This window comes from Aulonocara sp. 'chitande type north' Nkhata Bay, linkage group LG1, assembly GCF_057382095.1.
Source record: "Aulonocara sp. 'chitande type north' Nkhata Bay isolate Kocher_YH1m ecotype deep benthic linkage group LG1, A_spYH_male_GT1.1, whole genome shotgun sequence".
Classification (NCBI taxonomy): domain Eukaryota; kingdom Metazoa; phylum Chordata; class Actinopteri; order Cichliformes; family Cichlidae; genus Aulonocara; species Aulonocara sp. 'chitande type north' Nkhata Bay.
In genome coordinates this window covers 17,596,071-17,614,787 of record NC_141344.1, presented here as the reverse complement: position 1 = coordinate 17,614,787, position 18,717 = coordinate 17,596,071, and the positions used below count along the sequence as shown (strand labels likewise).

Sequence of the window (18,717 nt, the reverse complement as noted above, 5' to 3'; positions counted from 1 at the left end):
GAAAAAAAATAAAAATGAACACAATCAACACTTGCCAGCAGTTTATTAACAACATCTATAATGTATCTTGAACAATAATTAAAGGCAGCCATTAAGTCGACACATTTAGGCAACAGAAAAATCAAATAAATTCTGCAAAAACAAATATTTTGTGCTGGAAAAATATCTGCATGCACTCCCTACAAAGAGAAAGTAAAGCACTGTAACAGACACCAGAAAGTGACATAGCTTCTACCCATTCAAATATAGGCATTTTCCCCCATTCCACTAAACCTGCAAGGAAACAGCTCTATTGTATTAGAATTTAGGAATTAAAAGTTGGAATTACTGCTTTAAAACAAAACATGCTCAGACTTTATAGGCTTGAACCTTCCTAAAATAGAGAAATAATCCATAAACCAACTGGGAATAGTGGGAGAAAAAAAAAAAAAAGCATAATATGTCTGGGCACAGAGTCATTATTGTGTACATTCTTCAGTTTTAATAAACATCCATAAAGTGTAATGACATTAAACACTATTCATTTAAGATGTAATGGAATCAAAGTAATTATTTTCAATCAAATGCTGCAAAGGAATATTTTCATGTGACACAGCATAAATCTTTCCATAAACATGGAGCAGAGGCATTCTCACATTGCATGCAATCACAATAAAAACATCAATACTAAACAGATAAAACATGCAAAACAAAGACTGAAAGGATTCAGATATTTTTCATTGTTTATTCATCATGGTATTCTAGTATAAACATGACTTTGAAGCAGCAAATGATCTGTAACAGAACTCAAGTTAATACTTGGGTTAAGGCACCAACACAACAAAAATGGAAAATAAACAAGGCCTATAGCTCTGTGGTCTCATGTAGAACAGTCTATGTGGTGCCTATGAGGTAACTGAGGTCACAATATAACAAAAAAGAAAAGTGGGGGTGGAAAAAAAGTTACATTTAGTGATTTGAAAAAAATTAGTGTGGGAAATTGGGTCTAAAGTGTAAGTCCTTTAAGTTAAAAGAACAAAACAAAACACTGTGTTAATCTGTGCTAATCCTAGCTCTAATCCACTGTTTTTGTGTACGGTAACATTACTGGATCACTTCAGCAGTGTACTGCTAATGTATACACTTACATCCAGCTAATGAATAAGTTAAAGACGATGACAGCCTAGCCTGCTTACTGACTTAAGTCTTAACTAGAGGCCTTGACACAAAAAGTGTTTACAAAACATCAGACTTCACAACCACATTTTAATGCAAGGTGCGCAACACGGGACAAACATTGTTTTTTACTTTGTGCCAGGTTATATTTCAAGAACACATCTTCTGCTTTGAGCAATGCAAAGCCTTTACTTTGAAAAAAAAAAAAAATCTCACTTGTCATGTTTTCAGCTGCCTGCAATGTCAGAGTTTACAGTCTTGTTGCCACTGACAAGGTAACATTGAAGATGCAGCATTCAGATGCACATGTGCAGAATCAATATTTTATGTTGTGCTGCTTAAAGGCTTCATGCGCATTGCATACGTATGTAAACTAAACGTACAATATTGTATACTGTACAGCTGAGATGAGATTGTTTTACAGCAGTACATCTATATTTGAAAGCTGTCATACAAGGTAGCAATTTTACAAGCCTTTCATGACAGCCATATATAGGTATGTATGTCATCCCTTTTAAGTGCAGAGATAAACTTTATGTAATGTTAAATGTTTTTACAACTTCTTAAGACCAAACAGTGACCAGTCACAGTGGCTACGCACTGAAATATACAAGTAAGCTTGCATTTTAGACAAGACACGTACAATGTTACCTTATGTGCAAATAAATATGTAAACTGTCACGGGAGCTCATGGGTCATGCCCACTGAGCTAATAAAGTGCAGCAATGCTGTCAGGATAGACACCAGGAAGGGCTCTGGACATTATGCCCCCAGTGGAATGGTTGAGAACATATCTGCAGACTTCTTGCTGCTAAGACTATGGTTTGATTTGCCAGAGGACAGCATAAACCATTTCCTCTTATAGGAAGAGGCAGATATCAGAAACCTTTATTGCAAAGGCATGGGAAGCTTCAGCTGTTGGGTTTCTCAGAATGCTGAAACAGAGCACAAAGTTCTTCACATGTCTGGGTTTCCACAGAGCTGAAATGGGACTCCATGTTCCACGCCAAGTCCGCTGACAGGAAGTCATCCATGACAGTTTGGGTTTCGTTGCTGGTCAGGAACAGGTTTCCTAGGCCTTCTGCTTGGCTGGTCACAGTCTGTGTCTCTGTGCTGTTCAGCAGTCTTGCATTCTCTCCTTGAGTGACAGGAGTCTGAGCAGAGAAACTCGTGGCAAATGAAGGGAGATCTGTTTGTGTTTCTGTGTCTGATGACTCTGTGCTCATAGAAAAGCTTGAATGTCGCAAGATGCTGCTCAGGGGCATGTGGCTTCCGGCATTCAGCAGAAAATTGAGGTCAGTCTGAGTTTGAGTATCAAATAGCTCCAAGTCGCTGGCTTGGGTTCGGCTTGGTCCCTCACTTTGGTCCAGATCATCCATCAGTAGGAAGTCTGTCTGTGTCTGAATGTCTAGAGACTCCATTGGCGTGTCACCACCCAGTCCTCCCAGCTCACTCTCCTCGGTCTGTGTCTGGATGTGCACAGCATTGAGGAATTCTTCAAAATCAAAGTCGATGCCGTTATGTTGCTCTTGAACAGAGCTGAGACTTGACCCACAGCCTGCAGAAGCCTCTGTGAGCACCTGATGGCCTGACATACTGTCAGACAGGATGTTTTCCAGGTCATTTAACAAGGTCATTGTTTGGGTCTGGTTGTCTGCCATGTTGTTTGCACTCAGCTCATGCGTCTGCACCCCAAAACACATACCACCTTCTGATTTTGAGTCCTCATATATAGTGCTTCCTGCAGCACAAAGGGTGTCATCTATGTCCAAAGTTGTTTGGGTTGACACACTGAGGGAGTCATTGCCAAATAGGTCTGAGCACATGACAGCCTGGTTCTGAGCCTTCTCCTCCGATTGCGGCATGGCAAAGTATGTCTGTGTCTGCCTGGTTTTGTACGGAAGCACAGAAGAGGATGCGCAGGGAATTTGGCTCAGGCACTGGCTGTCTGTTTGAGCTCCAATAGACGATGTGGGTTTGGCTCGGGAGAAGAATGTTTGGGTTTCAACACTGACTGGCAAAAGGACTTGGGCACTGACACTGATGTCTGTTTGGGAGCAAGAAGACACAGAGGACTCGCCCACAGAGCACAAGCCTAGTCCCTCCCCAACCCCTACTCCTGTGGGCATTTTTGACAAGTACGATTTGTCTGTCTGAATGTTGGTGGAAGTGCTCCTTCCTCGCTGTGCTGCCATGCTGATGGTTGAATCCTCTGCACCTACTGGATCCAGATTGACTTGCACTCCTGTGCTAATAGGCCCCTGGCTAGAGCGGGAAGTAGGCATGCTATCCTTGAAACCCAAACTTTTAGCATCAAGTTGGGGTACCACTGCTCCTGTGGCTTGTGGAAGGAGCTGAAGGGCACTAACAGAACCTTGGCTATCTACAGCAAGCACTACAGACCTCAGAGCCCCACTTTCTGTAGATGGAAGGAGTACAGGCAAATGAGCCACCTGCATCACAGGAACACTAACCAAAGCCATCTTGGGTTTTGGTAAAAGCAACTTTTGCAGGCTCCTCCGGGAGTCTGGGATAGTAATGGTTGTATCAGGAGGGAGAGAAGTGTCTGTCTGCTCTGTGGCAGCAGGGATGATCTGGAAGGTTGAATCATTGATCTTAACCTTTTCAGAACCACTTAACAATTTTTCCATCTTTCTCTTTTTTACTGGGGGAATTCTGCAAAATAATAAATAAATTAGATAAAATGATAACAATCATAAATGCATGGAGAGAACAAAATACAGTATATGAATGAAAGTGTTGGGGTTATCCCTGTACATGCCTGTGCTCTGTTGGAATTTCATGACCCGTCCTGTAGATATGTGAGAGTAGAGCAGCCCTGCTAGCATAGGGGCAGCCACATGTACAGTGGTAGGTCTTTCCACAGTCTTCTATGTGCCTCTTTAAGTCCCACTCTGTACTGTAGCCATTGTTGCACTTGGAGCACTTATGTTTCTTTTCTGCATGCATCTTCATGAAGTGCTGAAATGAAATGAATCAAAAGCAGAAAATAGCTTTAAAATAAAAATGTCCAAATGGAATTTGAAAAGGAAAGCACATGTCCATTTACTTCTTTCTAGTGATTCACCCAGTTAAAGGTCACAGTATAATTTAGGCAAAACTAGGAAAGAAAGGCAGCTTTTCCCTGTGTTTTGCGGTGCTACAAGAATCAGAGTAGAAATGCTAAGATGGTATTTCATATTGATACATGTGTTTCACATTAGGCAGTTCTTTTTTCCTCAACCTATTGTATCAGAGGCTTTCAGTTCAGACTACAGGACACTGTATACAACTTAATCATGCAGTAAATTATTTAACACTGCTTACATTAAAAATGCAAGGTTATTTTTTAAGTTGCACAAGTGGTTCTTAAAAATAGAACAATAACTGATTACATTTCACAGAGGAAATGCTTACTTGCTTAACCAGGGAGAACTGGGAGAAAGGTCTGTTAGGGCCTCTGGGACAACCCTCAATAGGACAGCAGTAAAGCTTCTGAGAGCCCTTCATGTCCTTTCTGACCGTGGGATTGACAATACCATCCTGGGGGTGATAATGACAACAAAGTATTAACAGAGGACAAAATACAGATATATGCATTACAGATACTTGGATCAGAAATATGTGAATGTAAGACTTAAACACACATTCCCATGCTGTGTTTATATTTAAGAAACTCAAATTACAATATAATTGCTAATGATATAAAGGTTGATTTCCCCCCAATATTGTCGGGTCTTTACCTTACTATAAGCACCATGGGATGACTGTTGTACATACAATTGTCTCTGATTTATAGTATTGAAGAGATTCATGTGCTTGTGCTGTGGAAAAGATAAAGCTAACAAACACTGTCTGCTTCGTGATAAGAATATAACTAAAAAGCCAAATTTTGTAGACAGCAAATCCAAATTTTGTGCTTCTCTGAAACGGCATCATATGGTCGTAGGCTGAAGCCTGAGTCATGTCACGACTCTGTGATTGGCTGTAGCTCAGAAGAGAAAACAAGCAGATTTACTGTCTGTCCTATGGCTAGCTTATATCAATTATAAAGTCAAATCTTCTCTCCAACAGACTAGCCAATACAGTGGTAAATCAAAGTAATAGTCTCTAAACTGTTCTTTCTGCTAAGGGAAGTGATATGGTTTGAAAGGCAAGCTAATTCTGGATTAGAATGGGAATAGTCTCATGAGTTTTATGGACTGACCTGACTGCACACAGTCAATAAATATATATATATATATATATATATATATATATATATATATATATATACATATATATATATATATATATACATATATATATATATATATATATATATATATATATATATATATATATATATATATATATATATATATATAATTTTTTTTATTTTTAAGTCTTCATAGGGAAACAATATAAACAGTGATGAAACAGCTGTGGAGCGATGCAGTGACGTTATGGTGCTGTTAAATATAAACAGATATAGCCCAACTCTAGCTCCATCAACTATGCAGAAGCACTGAGTGAGCAACTGTGGCATTTTATGCACTTTATCATTATGTCAACCATAATATCATTACGGCTGCTGACAGAAGTTTCACATAGCTGTGAATTAAAAGTAACACAGGCAAGCTGTGCTGCCTTCTTGTTGCTCGCTTTCTTTTCTTTCCTTTTCTTTCCTTTGTGCCTCTTACAGGCACTCTCTGAGGAAAGTGTGAATGCACCATGAAAACCCAACACAGTGACCAATATAACTCTTTATTCATGGACTGCAACGAACATGGACCAAACACAGTTCACCCAGCTTTACGGCAGCTTTTAAGGTTTTGGTGTAAAAACTGAATTACATTTAGAAACTGATTGCTTAACTTTAAACTTTAAACTACTCCTGACTGCAACTCAGATTTAAATAGTAAAACTTGTGGTTTCTTTAGGCCTTTAAACGCTCTCCTTGCTGGGCCAGCATGGATTACTTCTAGGAGCTAATTCAAATTCTAACATTCACCTATTTTAAACAAAGAGCTTAGTCTATTGCAGGACAAAGGCAGTCTTTCCCAGCAAAGAACTTCATTCATTGGGAGACAGTGAATTATTGCGTCCCACGAAGTGCCCAGTCCAGTGAGGACAGAGGAACTAGGAGTTAGTACAGCTGAGGCGGTTTAAACATTTAGACCAAAGTCTAAGTATTGTGTTCGTGATAGACAGCACGTTGTTTGTGCGGTCGTATTCCTGAGAGACCGTAACCATACAACGACAAATAGATTTCTAGCTTTGCACACACACAGCCAATTTAGATACTCCCAAATTCCCTGCCCTAGATTAACAACTCGCTAAAAACTAATATTTAATATTAAAGGGGTATATCTGTATATTATTAATGCAATAAGCACCGAATTTCTCTTGACAAATGCAATAATTGATAACATAAGCGGCTAGGTGCAGTATAGCTAACTCGCTAATAGTAAACAGTCACCAATTAAATAACAGTCAAGAAGAAACTTAGTTAACTTTTACCAAAGCTCGACTATGTTGTCCCAGCGTTATTGGCAACACATTACTACGACCATACGTGCTAGCTAATTCGAAGTTATGGATGACTTGCGTTTTTTTTTTTAATGATAGTTTTCTCTCAACCGAATTAGCCAAGTTAGCATCGCAGTTGAGTTCACATCGGAATAACCTGATTTAGAAATTAGTTACCTTTATTCTGTGCGACTTAACCAGATGCATGTTCAACGCAGGTGTGTTGGGGAGAATCTTGCCACATCCTTCCACGGTGCATAGGATGTTCGTCCTCACTTCTTTGGTCAGCTCCACGATGGTGGGTTTTATCATTTCCCGAGACTGCGGCAGAGGTTCTTCGTTACAGTTTAGACTGCCGGCATTAGCGTTATCACTGTTACTCGCCTTGCCCGTTGAAGAGGCAGCCATGTTTCTGTGTTGACAGTGCATTCCGTGTTTGGCAGAGAGCCCCAGCAGCAGCATTGTATGAAAAGGATCATTCCGTCCCTCAACGCTGCCTGTAAGGCTGCATTGCCACCTTTCCACTCTCCTGTTCGGGCTTACGTCACATCCTAGATAACATTCGCATTTCCGTTTTGCAGAATAATGTGATTTTTAACATATACGGATGGACGAATAATTAGACTTCGAGTGCGTATAGCGCGGACTCTAACCCGGTTCAGCATCACTAATGACAAGTTCTAGATTTTTTGTTTTGTTTTGGATTTTTTTTAATGAATGCGACCCACCTAATTGAAAACTGAATATTTCATTTTTTTTCTATATTTTATTCCTGCAACTATTTTTGATGAATGATCCCATTTCATTCTCCCACAAAAGGAGAAATTATGTAATTAATTTAGGTGAAAATCGGGTTAAGATTGCACTAAATGTGAAAATCAGTAAAAAAAAAAAAAAAAAAAAAAAAAAGTGCATCACCTGCAAACTTCACAACAATATGATAGACCTTTGGAGACATAAGCCAAAGATTTCAGCCAATTCTGCTCCACTCATGTTGATAAAACCTATGATTTTAATACATATATTCATAGGGTTAGGGTCACATGACTTCACAGTGACACAAAAAGATTAATATACTATACTATATATTTCCATATTAACAGTGCTGACATCAGCATAATACATAGAAACCGCTGATGTCATCAGGATGAGATAAACACACATAATCTGGAAAAACTGCACACATAATCATATTGTAATAAAAACATCATAGAACAGCAAAGTCCTTTGGCGGGACTTGTGCTCTCTGTTTGTATGTCACTAATGTTTGGAGACATGTTCTGCAAATCTTCCGACTCATTACTCGCCTCGACTACAAAACACTCGAAAGAATACCGTTTATCAAATCAGAGCTTTCACTTTGTCCTCTCAAAACGTTTAGATTCAGTGTCTGGGTTTGTCATCACATCAGACCCTATCTGATGTAAACCTCTGTTTACATCAGATGGGGTCCAGTATCTTTCAAATTTCACATATCTCCCAAACTCCCCCAGTCTAAGTTTATTAGTTAACATATGAAGAGGCTACTATGGTTGGTAAGGACAGATCTATTTAACTAATACACACCTTTTGTTGGAGCTATTTGTTCTTTATTTTTTTATTTTTTTGAAAGTTAAAGTTTGTTGTTAGTTTACTTATATTTTGGGGTTTATTTGTCAGTTAATATTTTGTTTTAAATGATTTGTTTGTTTGTTGTTATTTTGTTAAATTAGTTAGTAAGAGCTGTAGGGCCATTTTGTTTCTATAAATAAAGAGACTGGTATAGGACCAGCATGCATTGGGGTGGGCTTATGGTTTTTTACCAGAGCAGGAGAAGCAGCATGAAGGATCTTGTTATTGCTTACCAAGATGGATAAATAAACCAAAACTCTCAACTAAAATGTTTGGACAATGGACTTCATTTGCCTGCGTACGAAATATTACCTCAATGCAGCAGTGGCTTGTGGACTTTAAGTTGTGGGACGTTTGATCTTTTAAAAGTAAAGGAATTGCCACTACACCTTTCACTTGTGTAAATCACATATTTACAAGCCCCCCCCCTTTTTTTTTTTTTTTTTTTTTTTAAATGGACACGTTTTAACAGGACTAAAGAATTGCTTTGACCAATGATGCTTTAAATAAGCTTGAAAGGATTGTTTACAATAAACTTGAGACTAAAGCTTTTGTCTAAATGTTTTGTATACAGACACAAACAGAGTAAAAATGCACTTTGAAATAACGTGCATCTGATTGCTACACAGAAAAACACTTTGTATTAATGTGTGGTAAAATTACACATTTGTATCAATACCAGAAAACAAATGACAAAACCTCAGGAATATTTAAAATTCTGCTTTTATATGCAATGCTGACAAACAATAAAGTGACAGAGTTGCCAGCAACTAGTATACCTACAGCTGAAGATATAAAAATACAAGAATAAAAATTTCTTATTGAAACAGACAGAGTTTTATTAACAAAGACATCATTAAAGTATGAAGTAAAATGAATGGACTAATGGACTGAGCATGCTACAAGTTAAATCAAGTGTCTGATGGTCATTTCTGTGATGAAGGTCCAGGGCCATTGTCTGTGATAACAAAATAATTTTTTCCCTTTAAGGGAACAGATGAGAGAAGGGGTGTCACAGGGGTGGAAGCAACTCCTGTAAAGTAGAAAAACAATGTTTAAATAACCATTAGAGAAAACAAAGACAACAATGAGGATCAGGTTTTAACCTGCGTCATAACTGAGAATTTGTCTATTACCTGTCACTATCAGTATTTTTTGATTGTCTCCACCCACACCGGAAAATGTGGGAAAGAGTTGCAAAGTGAGGAGGATTCAGGGACATAACAATTAAACATAAAAGCAAACTTCCTTAGAAAAGTTTCCTCTTCCCAAAGTATCATGAATATTGTGAAGTAGCTTAATGTAACAGCATTACTATATGGCTATTTCTTCCAGGACTTTGGTGCCCTCTTGTGGACACTTGCAGAGATGCAGTTAGTATTCTACATGACTTTGTGACATACCAGGTTATAGTAACATAACTTACTTCCTTACAAAAGACGATGATAGTTATTCTTATGACTGTTTTTAACACTTTCTGTGTACCTGAGGATGCAGAGTGTCTGAGTGACTCGAGGAGATTGGTGCTTGCAAATTTAACAACACATCTGAATGGCTCGTCCCGCTCTGTCATGGTCTTATTGGTGTGATCTCTGAATTTTGTTTCCAGCTGATGAAACATTAACAAGGAACATGGCAGCATCTGGGTTAACATCTGTATCTGTGAAGCAGTGAAACAACTTAGATAATCAACTTATTTTACTTAGTCGGTGTTGTCCGGCTACCTTGTAAACTGCAGACTGTAGTTGAGGTAATAGCCCATCACCAAATGCCTCACAAGCCATTTGATGTCTGTTTGCTGCAGACCCAGCTTGCTCTTTTTCTATGTGAAGGTCTGTACATATAAATAAAGACATACATAAAACCAGCATTAAAAATGTAAGTACATGTTTCACCATATGACAGAAATGCATAGAGAAAACAGCTTAAATAAAATCAAAAAGTTTTAAAACATACTTGAGACAACACGATTCCTTTCTGCCAGAGGGCTGGGAAACTTGGTGGGAAACACCTAGGTGGATTTAAAAGAAAAAAAGGTCAGAGTAAAATTCCACTCATTTTTCTCTCTAAAGCAGTAATTTAAAAAGGTGAAAACACTGCATGCAGCCCACAAAATCTAAGAAATGAAAACAATAAAAATAAAGTCAGTCTTAACTAGTAAATAATTCTAAAAAAATAAAAAAATAAATAAATAAATCAGGCATACTTGCAGATACTGCTTCATAAGCAGATCTCTGATGGCAGTGAGCTTCCGTCCACTGAGGTTAGCATCCTTAATAGCTTGATATCGGGTGGACAGAACCAAAGCCTGCAAAGCAAACAAGTCTCTTAAAGTAGGATGGAAACAAACAAGGAAACTGGATAAACAATGTGACGTATTAACCACAGAAGTCATCCTTACCTGTGACAACAGAGGCTTTTGTTTTGAAGTTAGGCTGCTCAGAAAGACGTAAGGGGTTTGAAGATAGTGAACGACATATGTGGGTTTCAGGTGGTTTGGGCGAGAAAAGGTGTCTCCCCATGCAATTCGAATCCACACAGCTTCATCTGTGTGCTTCTTTATCTTGATAGAAACCTTCAAATATAAAGTGAAAACAGACTGATAATGCAGGAGGTTAACAGAAGCATGTGAAATGTAATTTGCTGATAAAACGATTTAAAAATAGGATTTTTGGGTGTAAATTAGATGGAATAGCTTACGTGTCTTATTAGCTCACTGAGGTGGGATTTAAATTGTTCCTTGAACTGTGTCAGCTCTACAGAGTGAGCATCATCTAAAAAAAAAAAAAAAAAAAATCAAGATATTTATAAAGACAGCAAGAAATTAAAATATTATTAAGGCACTTAAAGCCATCAGCAATTTAATAAAGAAAACCTCCATTCAATTCAATTGTATTTATACAGCACCAAATCACAAAAACAGTTGCCTCAAGGTGCTTTATATTGTAAGGTAGACCCTACAATAATAAAAGAGAGAAAACTCCAACAACCATATGACGCTCTATGACCAATCGCTTTGGTGACAGTGGGAAAGAAAAAACTCCCGTTTAACAGGAAGAAACCTCCGTCAGAACCAGGCTCACGGAGGGGCAGCCATCTACCGCGACCGGTTGGGGTGAGGGGAGGAAGACAGAACATTCCCTGAAAACCCCAAGAGCTTCGATATTCAACGAAGGTTCAAAACTTATAGGCTTTCAGCCCTTGACGACACAGAGCAGGTTACTGTTTCAACATACCTTGAGGGTCCATGAGCTGGAAGGCATGCCACATGCCCAGGTTGGGATTCTCGATGACATCTGTATGAAACCAGGGCGACACAAGCACTGTTAGTGAACTGTAAATCTGTCCTTACCACTGATATAGCAAAAAGCCAAAATGATAACATAATATATAATAGTAATAATATAATACAGTAACTTCGCTCGACTTACGTATCATTTCCAGCTCAGCTATGTGTTTAACTGTCAATTCATTTTCCTGTGAAACACAACACTTATGTTAAACACTAATAGAGCAAACACCATAATATTTAATAGTAGTTTCAATGTGAACATTTTTTACAGTGTACAATGAACACATAGAAATAACAACAAATTATATTGCCTAAAACCAGCCAAATACCTCGCAAATGGCAAGTAGTTTTTCTGTTAACGCCCATTTTGATTCTGTGTAATCTATGGACTGCCGCTGCGTCGCCGTCAAACGGCTCCACTTATCCAGCGTTGTTTTCAGCATTCGACTCGGTATCCGTCTTACGAGTCGCTCCAGTAAACGTTTAACAGTGTTGTCCATGCTTCCTTCAACAGTGACCGAAATAGACAGACAGCTTGAATTTGAGTAAAACTGTCGATCTGTTCAGCTTTCACGACAACGCACACCACAGTCGATCGATTCCAAACAAACCGCCCAGAATAAAAGCACATGAATCCACCAATCAGATATTTGCAAAACGGACTCACGTATTTCCTTTAGCGCCCTCTGCTGTCTTGGAGTTATATATTAATTTTAAGTACCGCTGCTACTGACGTGACCAACCATGCTTATACGAATCTGTATGACCTTAATAAGACCCTTACATAAAGAGTTAAATGTTGAAAGAAATTAGTGACCGCCATTGAGTGAAATTAATTATGACATACAAAAAGTTCATAAAGTTCACACTGCTGCTATAGAAACTGTTGAAAAAAAAAATAGAAGAAAATTTGTCATCTCCAAGTCAAAAGTTCAGGTCACGGTTTGGAAATTTTGACTTACGAACTAAATTAGGGTCAGGGGTTAGTTAGGTTAGGCTAGGTTTGACCAATGAGTAGTTTACTCAGAGCATGAACACTATTTATTCATTTTTAGTTTAGTCCATTTAGTTGTGAATTTTCCCCATTTATGCATGCACCTTCCGAAATGAAAAGGACAAAATAACAACCAAAAATAAATAACTAAATAAATAAAAAGAGGAAATATTGTCAGAGGAAAAACGGTAAAACCCATCACTCAGATTGTTCAAATTACGTAAACACAAACCACACAAAATACCCCCCCCCCCCACACACACACACACACACACACACACACGCCACACACACAAACAAGCAAAAAACAACAACAAAAGAACCGTAAGTAGATAATTAAGCATCGTTGACATTTCGATTTATTAATTAATTCATGTTAAATAATGACATGAACATCTGACTTAAGAAAACAAATCAAAAACAAAAAAAACTTAGTGACGGAAACAAGGTTCCATGCATTACAGAAATAGTAAGTAATGGCGGAAAAAAAATGTGTAGCACAGGTGACCAAATAGTACCGTACCCATTCACAAAAACGGAGGTGCCTGGAGAGGAGCCTTCTTGTATTTCCTGCAAACTCCCGTCATCATTTGTCCCGCCTTTTGTGGAAAGTACGCACGCCATTGGTGAGGCCAAAGAAGAATATAGGCTACGATTCGCCCTCGACTCTTGTCACTCAAATCGTTGAGGCGAAACAGTTACGAAAGCTTCACGTCCTGTAACAGGCAGGCACGTCCTTTAGATTGTAATTTCTTGTAGGTTAAACCGGCGATAGTACTACTACAGCTCATTTAGTCCAGTTCATTAAGGCGTTAGTGACTTGCAGCAGACCATAAAGCTTCTGCAGTTGTTCAATGGTTGTATAGATTCATCTTCTGTGAAGTTAGCTTGGAGCTAGTAGTTAGCAAGCAGTGCCTTTTTTACCCACTGGAAACTTCTCAGATGATAAAGCCTTTGCAGTGGTAAGTGTAATTCAGCTGATAATCCAGTGTTGACATGAAGTTTATTATAAATTACTACATACGCAGTACAGATCCCCAGTTCAAAGTCTAGTCTAGCTAACATAATGCCAAAGTAAATGTAGACGGTGTACATTTGACACAATGCTCTTGTCTCTGCCTCTGTGTCTGCAGGTAAGTGTCCACTGGAAAAAACAATCTCGGTCATCACTATGACACATCAGGATGGAGAGGGATGGGGAGGTGTTAGTATCCTTTAGAGGAAATGCTGCTGACGTACTACAGGGATGTCAAACTAATTTTACATCATGGGGCACATACAACCCACTTTGATCTTGACAGGATGTTTATGCACTCCTTGTTTTCCATTGCCATCCAGTGGGGCAGATTGGAGTGCTTCCCAGAATGCTTCTGGCCCCCATGCCTTATGTTTGATACCCCTGATATACGGTATTTAAAGTGCAGTTGAAGCAGTCTTTGGAATAATTCATTCAAACAGTTAAAATAACGAATTTAATTATTGATTCATTAGTTGTTATTGGTTGGGCATCAGCAGTTCCAGATGTGGCAATATTTTGCTTTCTTGCTATATGTTATTGTATACTAGCCTTAAATCATATTACTTCCAAGGTGCCCCCCTTGGGCTGAGTATTTTACGTTGTTTATAGATGAGAGTATATCCTCAGTTCATCTCTTGCTTGTTGCCTTTCAGTGTCTCTGCAGTTCTTCAGTAAGCCCTTAACTCAAAATGCACCCTGACCTGTCACCTCACCTTCACACAGATGAGTGTAATGAACTAATAAGTCAACTGAGACAGTGCCACAACGAGGTAAGTCAATCTCCAAATGTGACTATTTCTCTATGATTCACATGCATAGATATAAAATTGTGTAAAACCTTGTTTGCTTTTACGATCAGCACAATATTCTGAAGTTCTTTGGCACATGTAACGATGTGGACCGTGCCATGCGTCAGTGTCTGAAGAAAGAGGTCTGTCAGCTTTTTAAATTTTTTTCCACTTATGGATAGGACAACAATCAATCCTATTAAAAGATTTTTTTTTTCTCTCTTACATTCATTTCTGTCTCCTTACTATTCAACAGAGACTGGAAAAGCGGGAGCGCAGCAAGCAGCATGCGATAGAGATGAAGAAGAGGCTGAAAGAAGGACCTAAAGACCGTCTCTAAGGGACATTTTACTGCAACTGTGCCACTGGCACAGCAAGTTAAACCTACTGAGATTTTGGCACACTGAATGAAGCTTGACACTCTGTACCAGGCTTCTTCAGCTGACATTTCATGTCAGGACAGATGAAGAGCTATTTCTTTATAAGCAGTGTGGGTGATTTCATTTAATGGTGTGCGTCTCCAAGAACAAAATGGTAATCTTGCCATATTGATGCTTATATTACTGGTATTTTTAAAGTTTTATTGAACAGCAAGTAAGCTCAATTAAGCTTACATGGGTATTTTGTATCAGCTACATAGACTAAAACTTGAAGTGTTGACAACAATGTCAAGAGGTCAACATAAAAAAAACATCTAGTACTTGAGATTGAAGATTGAGTTTGGGGATTATTATTCCCCCACCCCATCTCTTGCAGCGGACTACTGCTCCATCACTGATGTGTCTGTTGGCACAAAACCACAGCAATGATTACTCTGTTAACGTATAACAGTATCTATTGTTGAAGATTTCTTTGAATTGGGAATCATATTGATTCTTTTTGAATAAAGTAAAACTCTGAATTAATGTAAGAACCTGTTCTTGCTTTAACATGGTGCCACAACACCGCGGGACACAGTATCAGTTTCGCAGCATGTAACACATGTAGCATTTATATGCATTTTGCTAACAAAATGATCGACATGAGCCTTTTCTCTTTTTTTTTTTTTTTTTTTTTGGTAATTAAAACCACATCAGAAGTGTGAGGTTTTCTCTGAGTGTTAGGTAAGGTTAGGCTAGCTGTGCAAACCATACGCAGAAGCCTTGTGTTTGTGCAAATGTAAAAACATGTTGTCAAAGAATTGTTTCTTTATTTGAAGCAGCTCATTCTACTCATCACAATGTATCAATAACTCCTTGACAAACATTGAAATTATAAGGCAACCCAAGGTGTGCTTTCAGACAGTGTAGGGAAAAAATACACATGTAGGTATGTGTATTTAAAAAGTAAAATAAAATATAAACCTGCAATTTGTAATAAATAATGGAGCAAGTTATAACTGATATACTTCAAATATTTTCATCAAGCACACTTCAAACACATGCTGAGCTGGCGATTTGGGGCTCAAATCCATTATAAACTCCCATAGCCCTAAATAAAGTTTCAAACCAAAGAAATGCTTCTGTCCAAGTTGACACTCAAAGACATTTGATATTTTACAAAATAAATAAATTAAAGTCCATGAATCTTCAGCGTGAGCAGCGCTCAGCAGACCTGAGTGACTTGTGTTCATTGATGCTGTACAGAAGCCATATTATACCTCTTCTTATGAAGCAAATGACACAATATAAATAATCTATCATCAGATTAGTACAATAGAAGTAAAGACAGGGTCTCCTTTCATGGATCTAATGACCACAATAAATTGTTTTGTACAGAAACCTGAGTATACAGCAATTTAGATTTTGTTACATGAATCACATTTCCTTTAGACAGTAAGTGTAAAATCATTTGGTGTGACTGTAAAGGTTTTAGATTTAATGCGCTCAGGTGGAAGTCTGGCATTGTTTGTTTTTGTCAATTTTTGGTTGACAAAAACAAAACAAAAAAAAGCTTCCAACCTTATTATCCCAGCAATCAATGACCACAAAATCATTTAACAATCTCACATTGCATTAAATCTTATACAAATGTCAACAATCTGTTTACACCACAGACCTCAGCTCATACTCACAAAGGTTTTAAAGCACAATGTAAATTAAATTAAATGAGCCCATGTCTCTCACTGATCATGTACAACACCTCTATTTATAAATCATATCTTCAAGTGGCAATAGTGTTAACATTTTGGTCATGAAGGACGTATTTATGTAGACATTTTCTTTTTTCTGGGCCTATTTTGCTAATTCACTTTTCTGCAGGGTCACGAAAAAGAAGCCGGGGTGCCTCTGGAGCAAAGTAAACCACATGGCACGGCACAACAGTTATTTCAAATAAATACAAAAATAAAACGCAACATTTCTAACAGTACTTATAATGGTGGTACAAAACATACCCTGAAATACAAGGAATTCAGACAAGCAGCACATTTACAGTATATTACATGCAATTAGTTACAGAAAACAGTCTACATTATTATATATATATATATATATATATATATATATATATATATATATATATATATATATATATATATATATATATATATATATATTATCATATTTAACTGCAAAATGGACACCTTTTAAAAAAATGTACACAGAGCTAGACACATTTACATTTTGGTAAAACAAAATAGATCCCTAAATATCATACAGAATATAAAACTTCTTGAAACTTTGAATGATCACATGCAGGTTAGGACAGGAAGTGGATTCCAGCAACAAAAATGTTCAATTTCGACATTATTGTTCAACGACAGCTGAAGATGCTTGAGAATCCAGATATTTTCATCTCTTCTGTGCTCTAAAAACGCACAGCTAAGGAAAAAAAACACATCATCTGGGGTTTTTTGTTGTTGTTTTTTTAAAAGAATGTTCATACATTTTATATAATGACAATTACTCAATAAAGGCTCCTATATGTAGCGCACAGTTTGATCGGATTCATCACCAATTTTCCCCTGTGAGAATTGCAGTCAGTTACTTTCAGCATTTCTATTTAGTGCTAGCATTCACAGATTAGTAAAAATTATCGGTGCATTATTCCAGCAAGAGAAGAGAAATCCTGGCCTTCGTGTGATTATTTGTAAAAATTAAAGACAGTATTCTTGCCTATAATGTTAAAGAGGGAAACGACTAAATAGCTTTATTTAAAAAACAAAACAAAAAACCCCCCACCTGAAATACTTTTTATTTTATTTAAATGGAAGAATTTAATTTCATCTACCAGGTTATTTTAATAATGTAAGCAAACAGAAATGCTCTTTTTAATAAAGATGTTTATGTAAGAAAATATAATTATGAGGAAAAAGAATTCCACACTACTTCATGACTACACACAGTCAATACAAATAGGAGAGAATGTGCATGATAAGGAGCAAGCAACTGTGTCCTCATGCAAACTTTGGTTTACACTTCAATTCAAAACAGTAAGAAACTAAAAGAAAAATCCTGGAAAAATGCATCCTATGTACACAAAGCAACTCTTTTACACGCTTGTAATAAATATATATTATTCTTCTATATATTATCATCACTTTGTCATGTGCAGTCAGAAATACATTTATTATTTCATCCATCTTGTTGAATAAGTCTCACATATGTACAGATGCACTCTGTACCTCCCTGCGCTTACGCAATGCATATTTGGCCCTTTGCCTCATTAACACAGAGCGTGGAAATCTGGGAAAACTTAGGGACAAAACAAAAACCTCTTTTAGAAAAGTGATCATGACTGAATTTAATTTTTAACAGATATACACAGAAAGAAATCAGAAAGAATTCTCCTGCTGATAGATGGAAATAAAAGGCCCATAATGAGTTTGACACCACAGCACTGCCAACCTGATCCCCCTTTTTTGTTTTTTTAGGTAGCTTCATACCCACACTGATCATCTATAATTTCTGTGGTGGGATGGTTACTTTTCACTTGTCTTGTTCTGCAGGTAACTGAAGAGTGCCTCTAGTCCTTTAGTTGAGCACCATAGCTGCTTCAACATCTGACATTCCTTCTCATTCACTTCCTCCAGGACGGACATGAGGATGCTCCTCACCAGGCATTTAGACTCTTCTAAGACCTTTAAAACACACAGAAAAAGGGGAAAGAGCTATTTCATCTCCATCCTTAAGAGACACCTTTGCCTTCTGCATTGTGTAGATCAACAAGACTTACCACTGCGCTACAAGATGCCATTTCCTTCACACGCAGCATCACCTCTTGGTTGAATGTGGTTGGCCAGAAGACCTGCGACACGAGCCCTCGACTGCATGCTTCTTGTGCTGTGAGTTTTCTTCCACAGAAGAGCATCTCATTGGCCTGGAATGAAGGAGAAAAAATGCTATCGGTGGAACCACATAACATTACG

At 37.8% G+C, this 18,717-nt stretch overlaps 4 protein-coding genes across 6 annotated transcripts in view; 1 reads left to right on the top strand and 3 right to left on the bottom strand.

Annotated features, from left to right (window-relative positions):
• Positions 1-28: 28 nt before the first annotated feature.
• On the bottom strand, positions 29-7,219 carry atmin (ATM interactor). Its single transcript, XM_086286059.1, has 4 exons — positions 6,844-7,219; positions 4,573-4,698; positions 3,938-4,137; positions 29-3,831 (listed from the first exon to the last, which is right to left on the bottom strand). The coding sequence occupies exons 1-4, from the start codon at positions 7,126-7,128 to the stop codon at positions 2,067-2,069; spliced, it is 2,376 nt and encodes a 791-aa protein (XP_086142185.1). The 5' UTR covers positions 7,129-7,219; the 3' UTR covers positions 29-2,066.
• Positions 7,220-8,978: 1,759 nt separating this feature from the next.
• Positions 8,979-12,197, bottom strand: cenpn (centromere protein N). Its single transcript, XM_086298759.1, has 10 exons — positions 11,899-12,197; positions 11,709-11,754; positions 11,514-11,573; positions 10,978-11,051; positions 10,679-10,852; positions 10,484-10,585; positions 10,234-10,288; positions 10,002-10,111; positions 9,763-9,886; positions 8,979-9,310 (listed from the first exon to the last, which is right to left on the bottom strand). Exons 1-10 carry the CDS (start codon positions 12,067-12,069, stop codon positions 9,204-9,206), a joined length of 1,023 nt encoding a protein of 340 aa, XP_086154885.1. The 5' UTR covers positions 12,070-12,197; the 3' UTR covers positions 8,979-9,203.
• Positions 12,198-13,230: 1,033 nt separating this feature from the next.
• On the top strand, positions 13,231-16,017 carry cmc2 (C-x(9)-C motif containing 2). 3 transcript variants are annotated; one of them, XM_086286046.1, is made up of 5 exons: positions 13,231-13,525; positions 13,697-13,771; positions 14,281-14,351; positions 14,441-14,512; positions 14,626-16,017. In XM_086286046.1, the coding sequence occupies exons 2-5, from the start codon at positions 13,735-13,737 to the stop codon at positions 14,707-14,709; spliced, it is 264 nt and encodes an 87-aa protein (XP_086142172.1). In that variant the 5' UTR covers positions 13,231-13,525; positions 13,697-13,734; the 3' UTR covers positions 14,710-16,017. The 3 variants fall into 3 exon arrangements, with proteins under 3 accessions (XP_086142172.1, XP_086142175.1, XP_086142177.1); XM_086286049.1 differs by lacking the exon at positions 13,697-13,771 and having other exon boundaries at positions 14,235-14,351; positions 14,626-16,012; XM_086286051.1 differs by lacking the exons at positions 13,231-13,525; positions 13,697-13,771 and adding an exon at positions 13,783-13,972 and having other exon boundaries at positions 14,235-14,351; positions 14,626-16,015.
• An 895-nt stretch (positions 16,018-16,912) lies between these two features.
• LOC147338901 (chromodomain Y-like protein 2) overlaps positions 16,913-18,717 on the bottom strand; it is a 46,421-nt gene continuing 44,616 nt past the window's right edge. Inside the window, exons 6-7 of the mRNA XM_086286039.1 lie at positions 18,525-18,668; positions 16,913-18,429 (exon numbers count right to left, since the gene is read on the bottom strand). Coding sequence (XP_086142165.1) covers positions 18,271-18,429; positions 18,525-18,668 — 303 coding nt within the window. The 3' untranslated portion in view covers positions 16,913-18,270. The remainder of the gene's footprint in view (positions 18,430-18,524; positions 18,669-18,717) is intronic.

What these genes read in the sequence shown, in the direction of transcription:
- atmin (XM_086286059.1), bottom strand. Translation starts at nt 7,128, where the DNA reads ATGCTGCTGCTGGGGCTCTCTGCCAAACACGGAATGCACTGTCAACAC. An exon ending in AGTTCTCCCTGGTTAAGCAA is followed by an intron (nt 4,138 to 4,572) that starts GTAAGCATTTCC and finishes ATTTCATTTCAG; the next exon opens with CACTTCATGAAGATGCATGC. An exon ending in GAAATTCCAACAGAGCACAG is followed by an intron (nt 3,832 to 3,937) that starts GCATGTACAGGG and finishes ATTATTTTGCAG; the next exon opens with AATTCCCCCAGTAAAAAAGA.
- cmc2 (XM_086286046.1), top strand. Translation starts at nt 13,735, where the DNA reads ATGACACATCAGGATGGAGAGGGATGGGGAGGTGTTA. An exon ending in TGAGACAGTGCCACAACGAG is followed by an intron (nt 14,352 to 14,440) that starts GTAAGTCAATCT and finishes TTTTACGATCAG; the next exon opens with CACAATATTCTGAAGTTCTT. An exon ending in GTCAGTGTCTGAAGAAAGAG is followed by an intron (nt 14,513 to 14,625) that starts GTCTGTCAGCTT and finishes ACTATTCAACAG; the next exon opens with AGACTGGAAAAGCGGGAGCG.
- cenpn (XM_086298759.1), bottom strand. Translation starts at nt 12,069, where the DNA reads ATGGACAACACTGTTAAACGTTTACTGGAGCGACTCGTAAGACGGATA. An exon ending in AGCTGAGCTGGAAATGATAC is followed by an intron (nt 11,574 to 11,708) that starts GTAAGTCGAGCG and finishes GGTTTCATACAG; the next exon opens with ATGTCATCGAGAATCCCAAC. An exon ending in AAAAGCCTCTGTTGTCACAG is followed by an intron (nt 10,586 to 10,678) that starts GTAAGGATGACT and finishes TTTGCTTTGCAG; the next exon opens with GCTTTGGTTCTGTCCACCCG.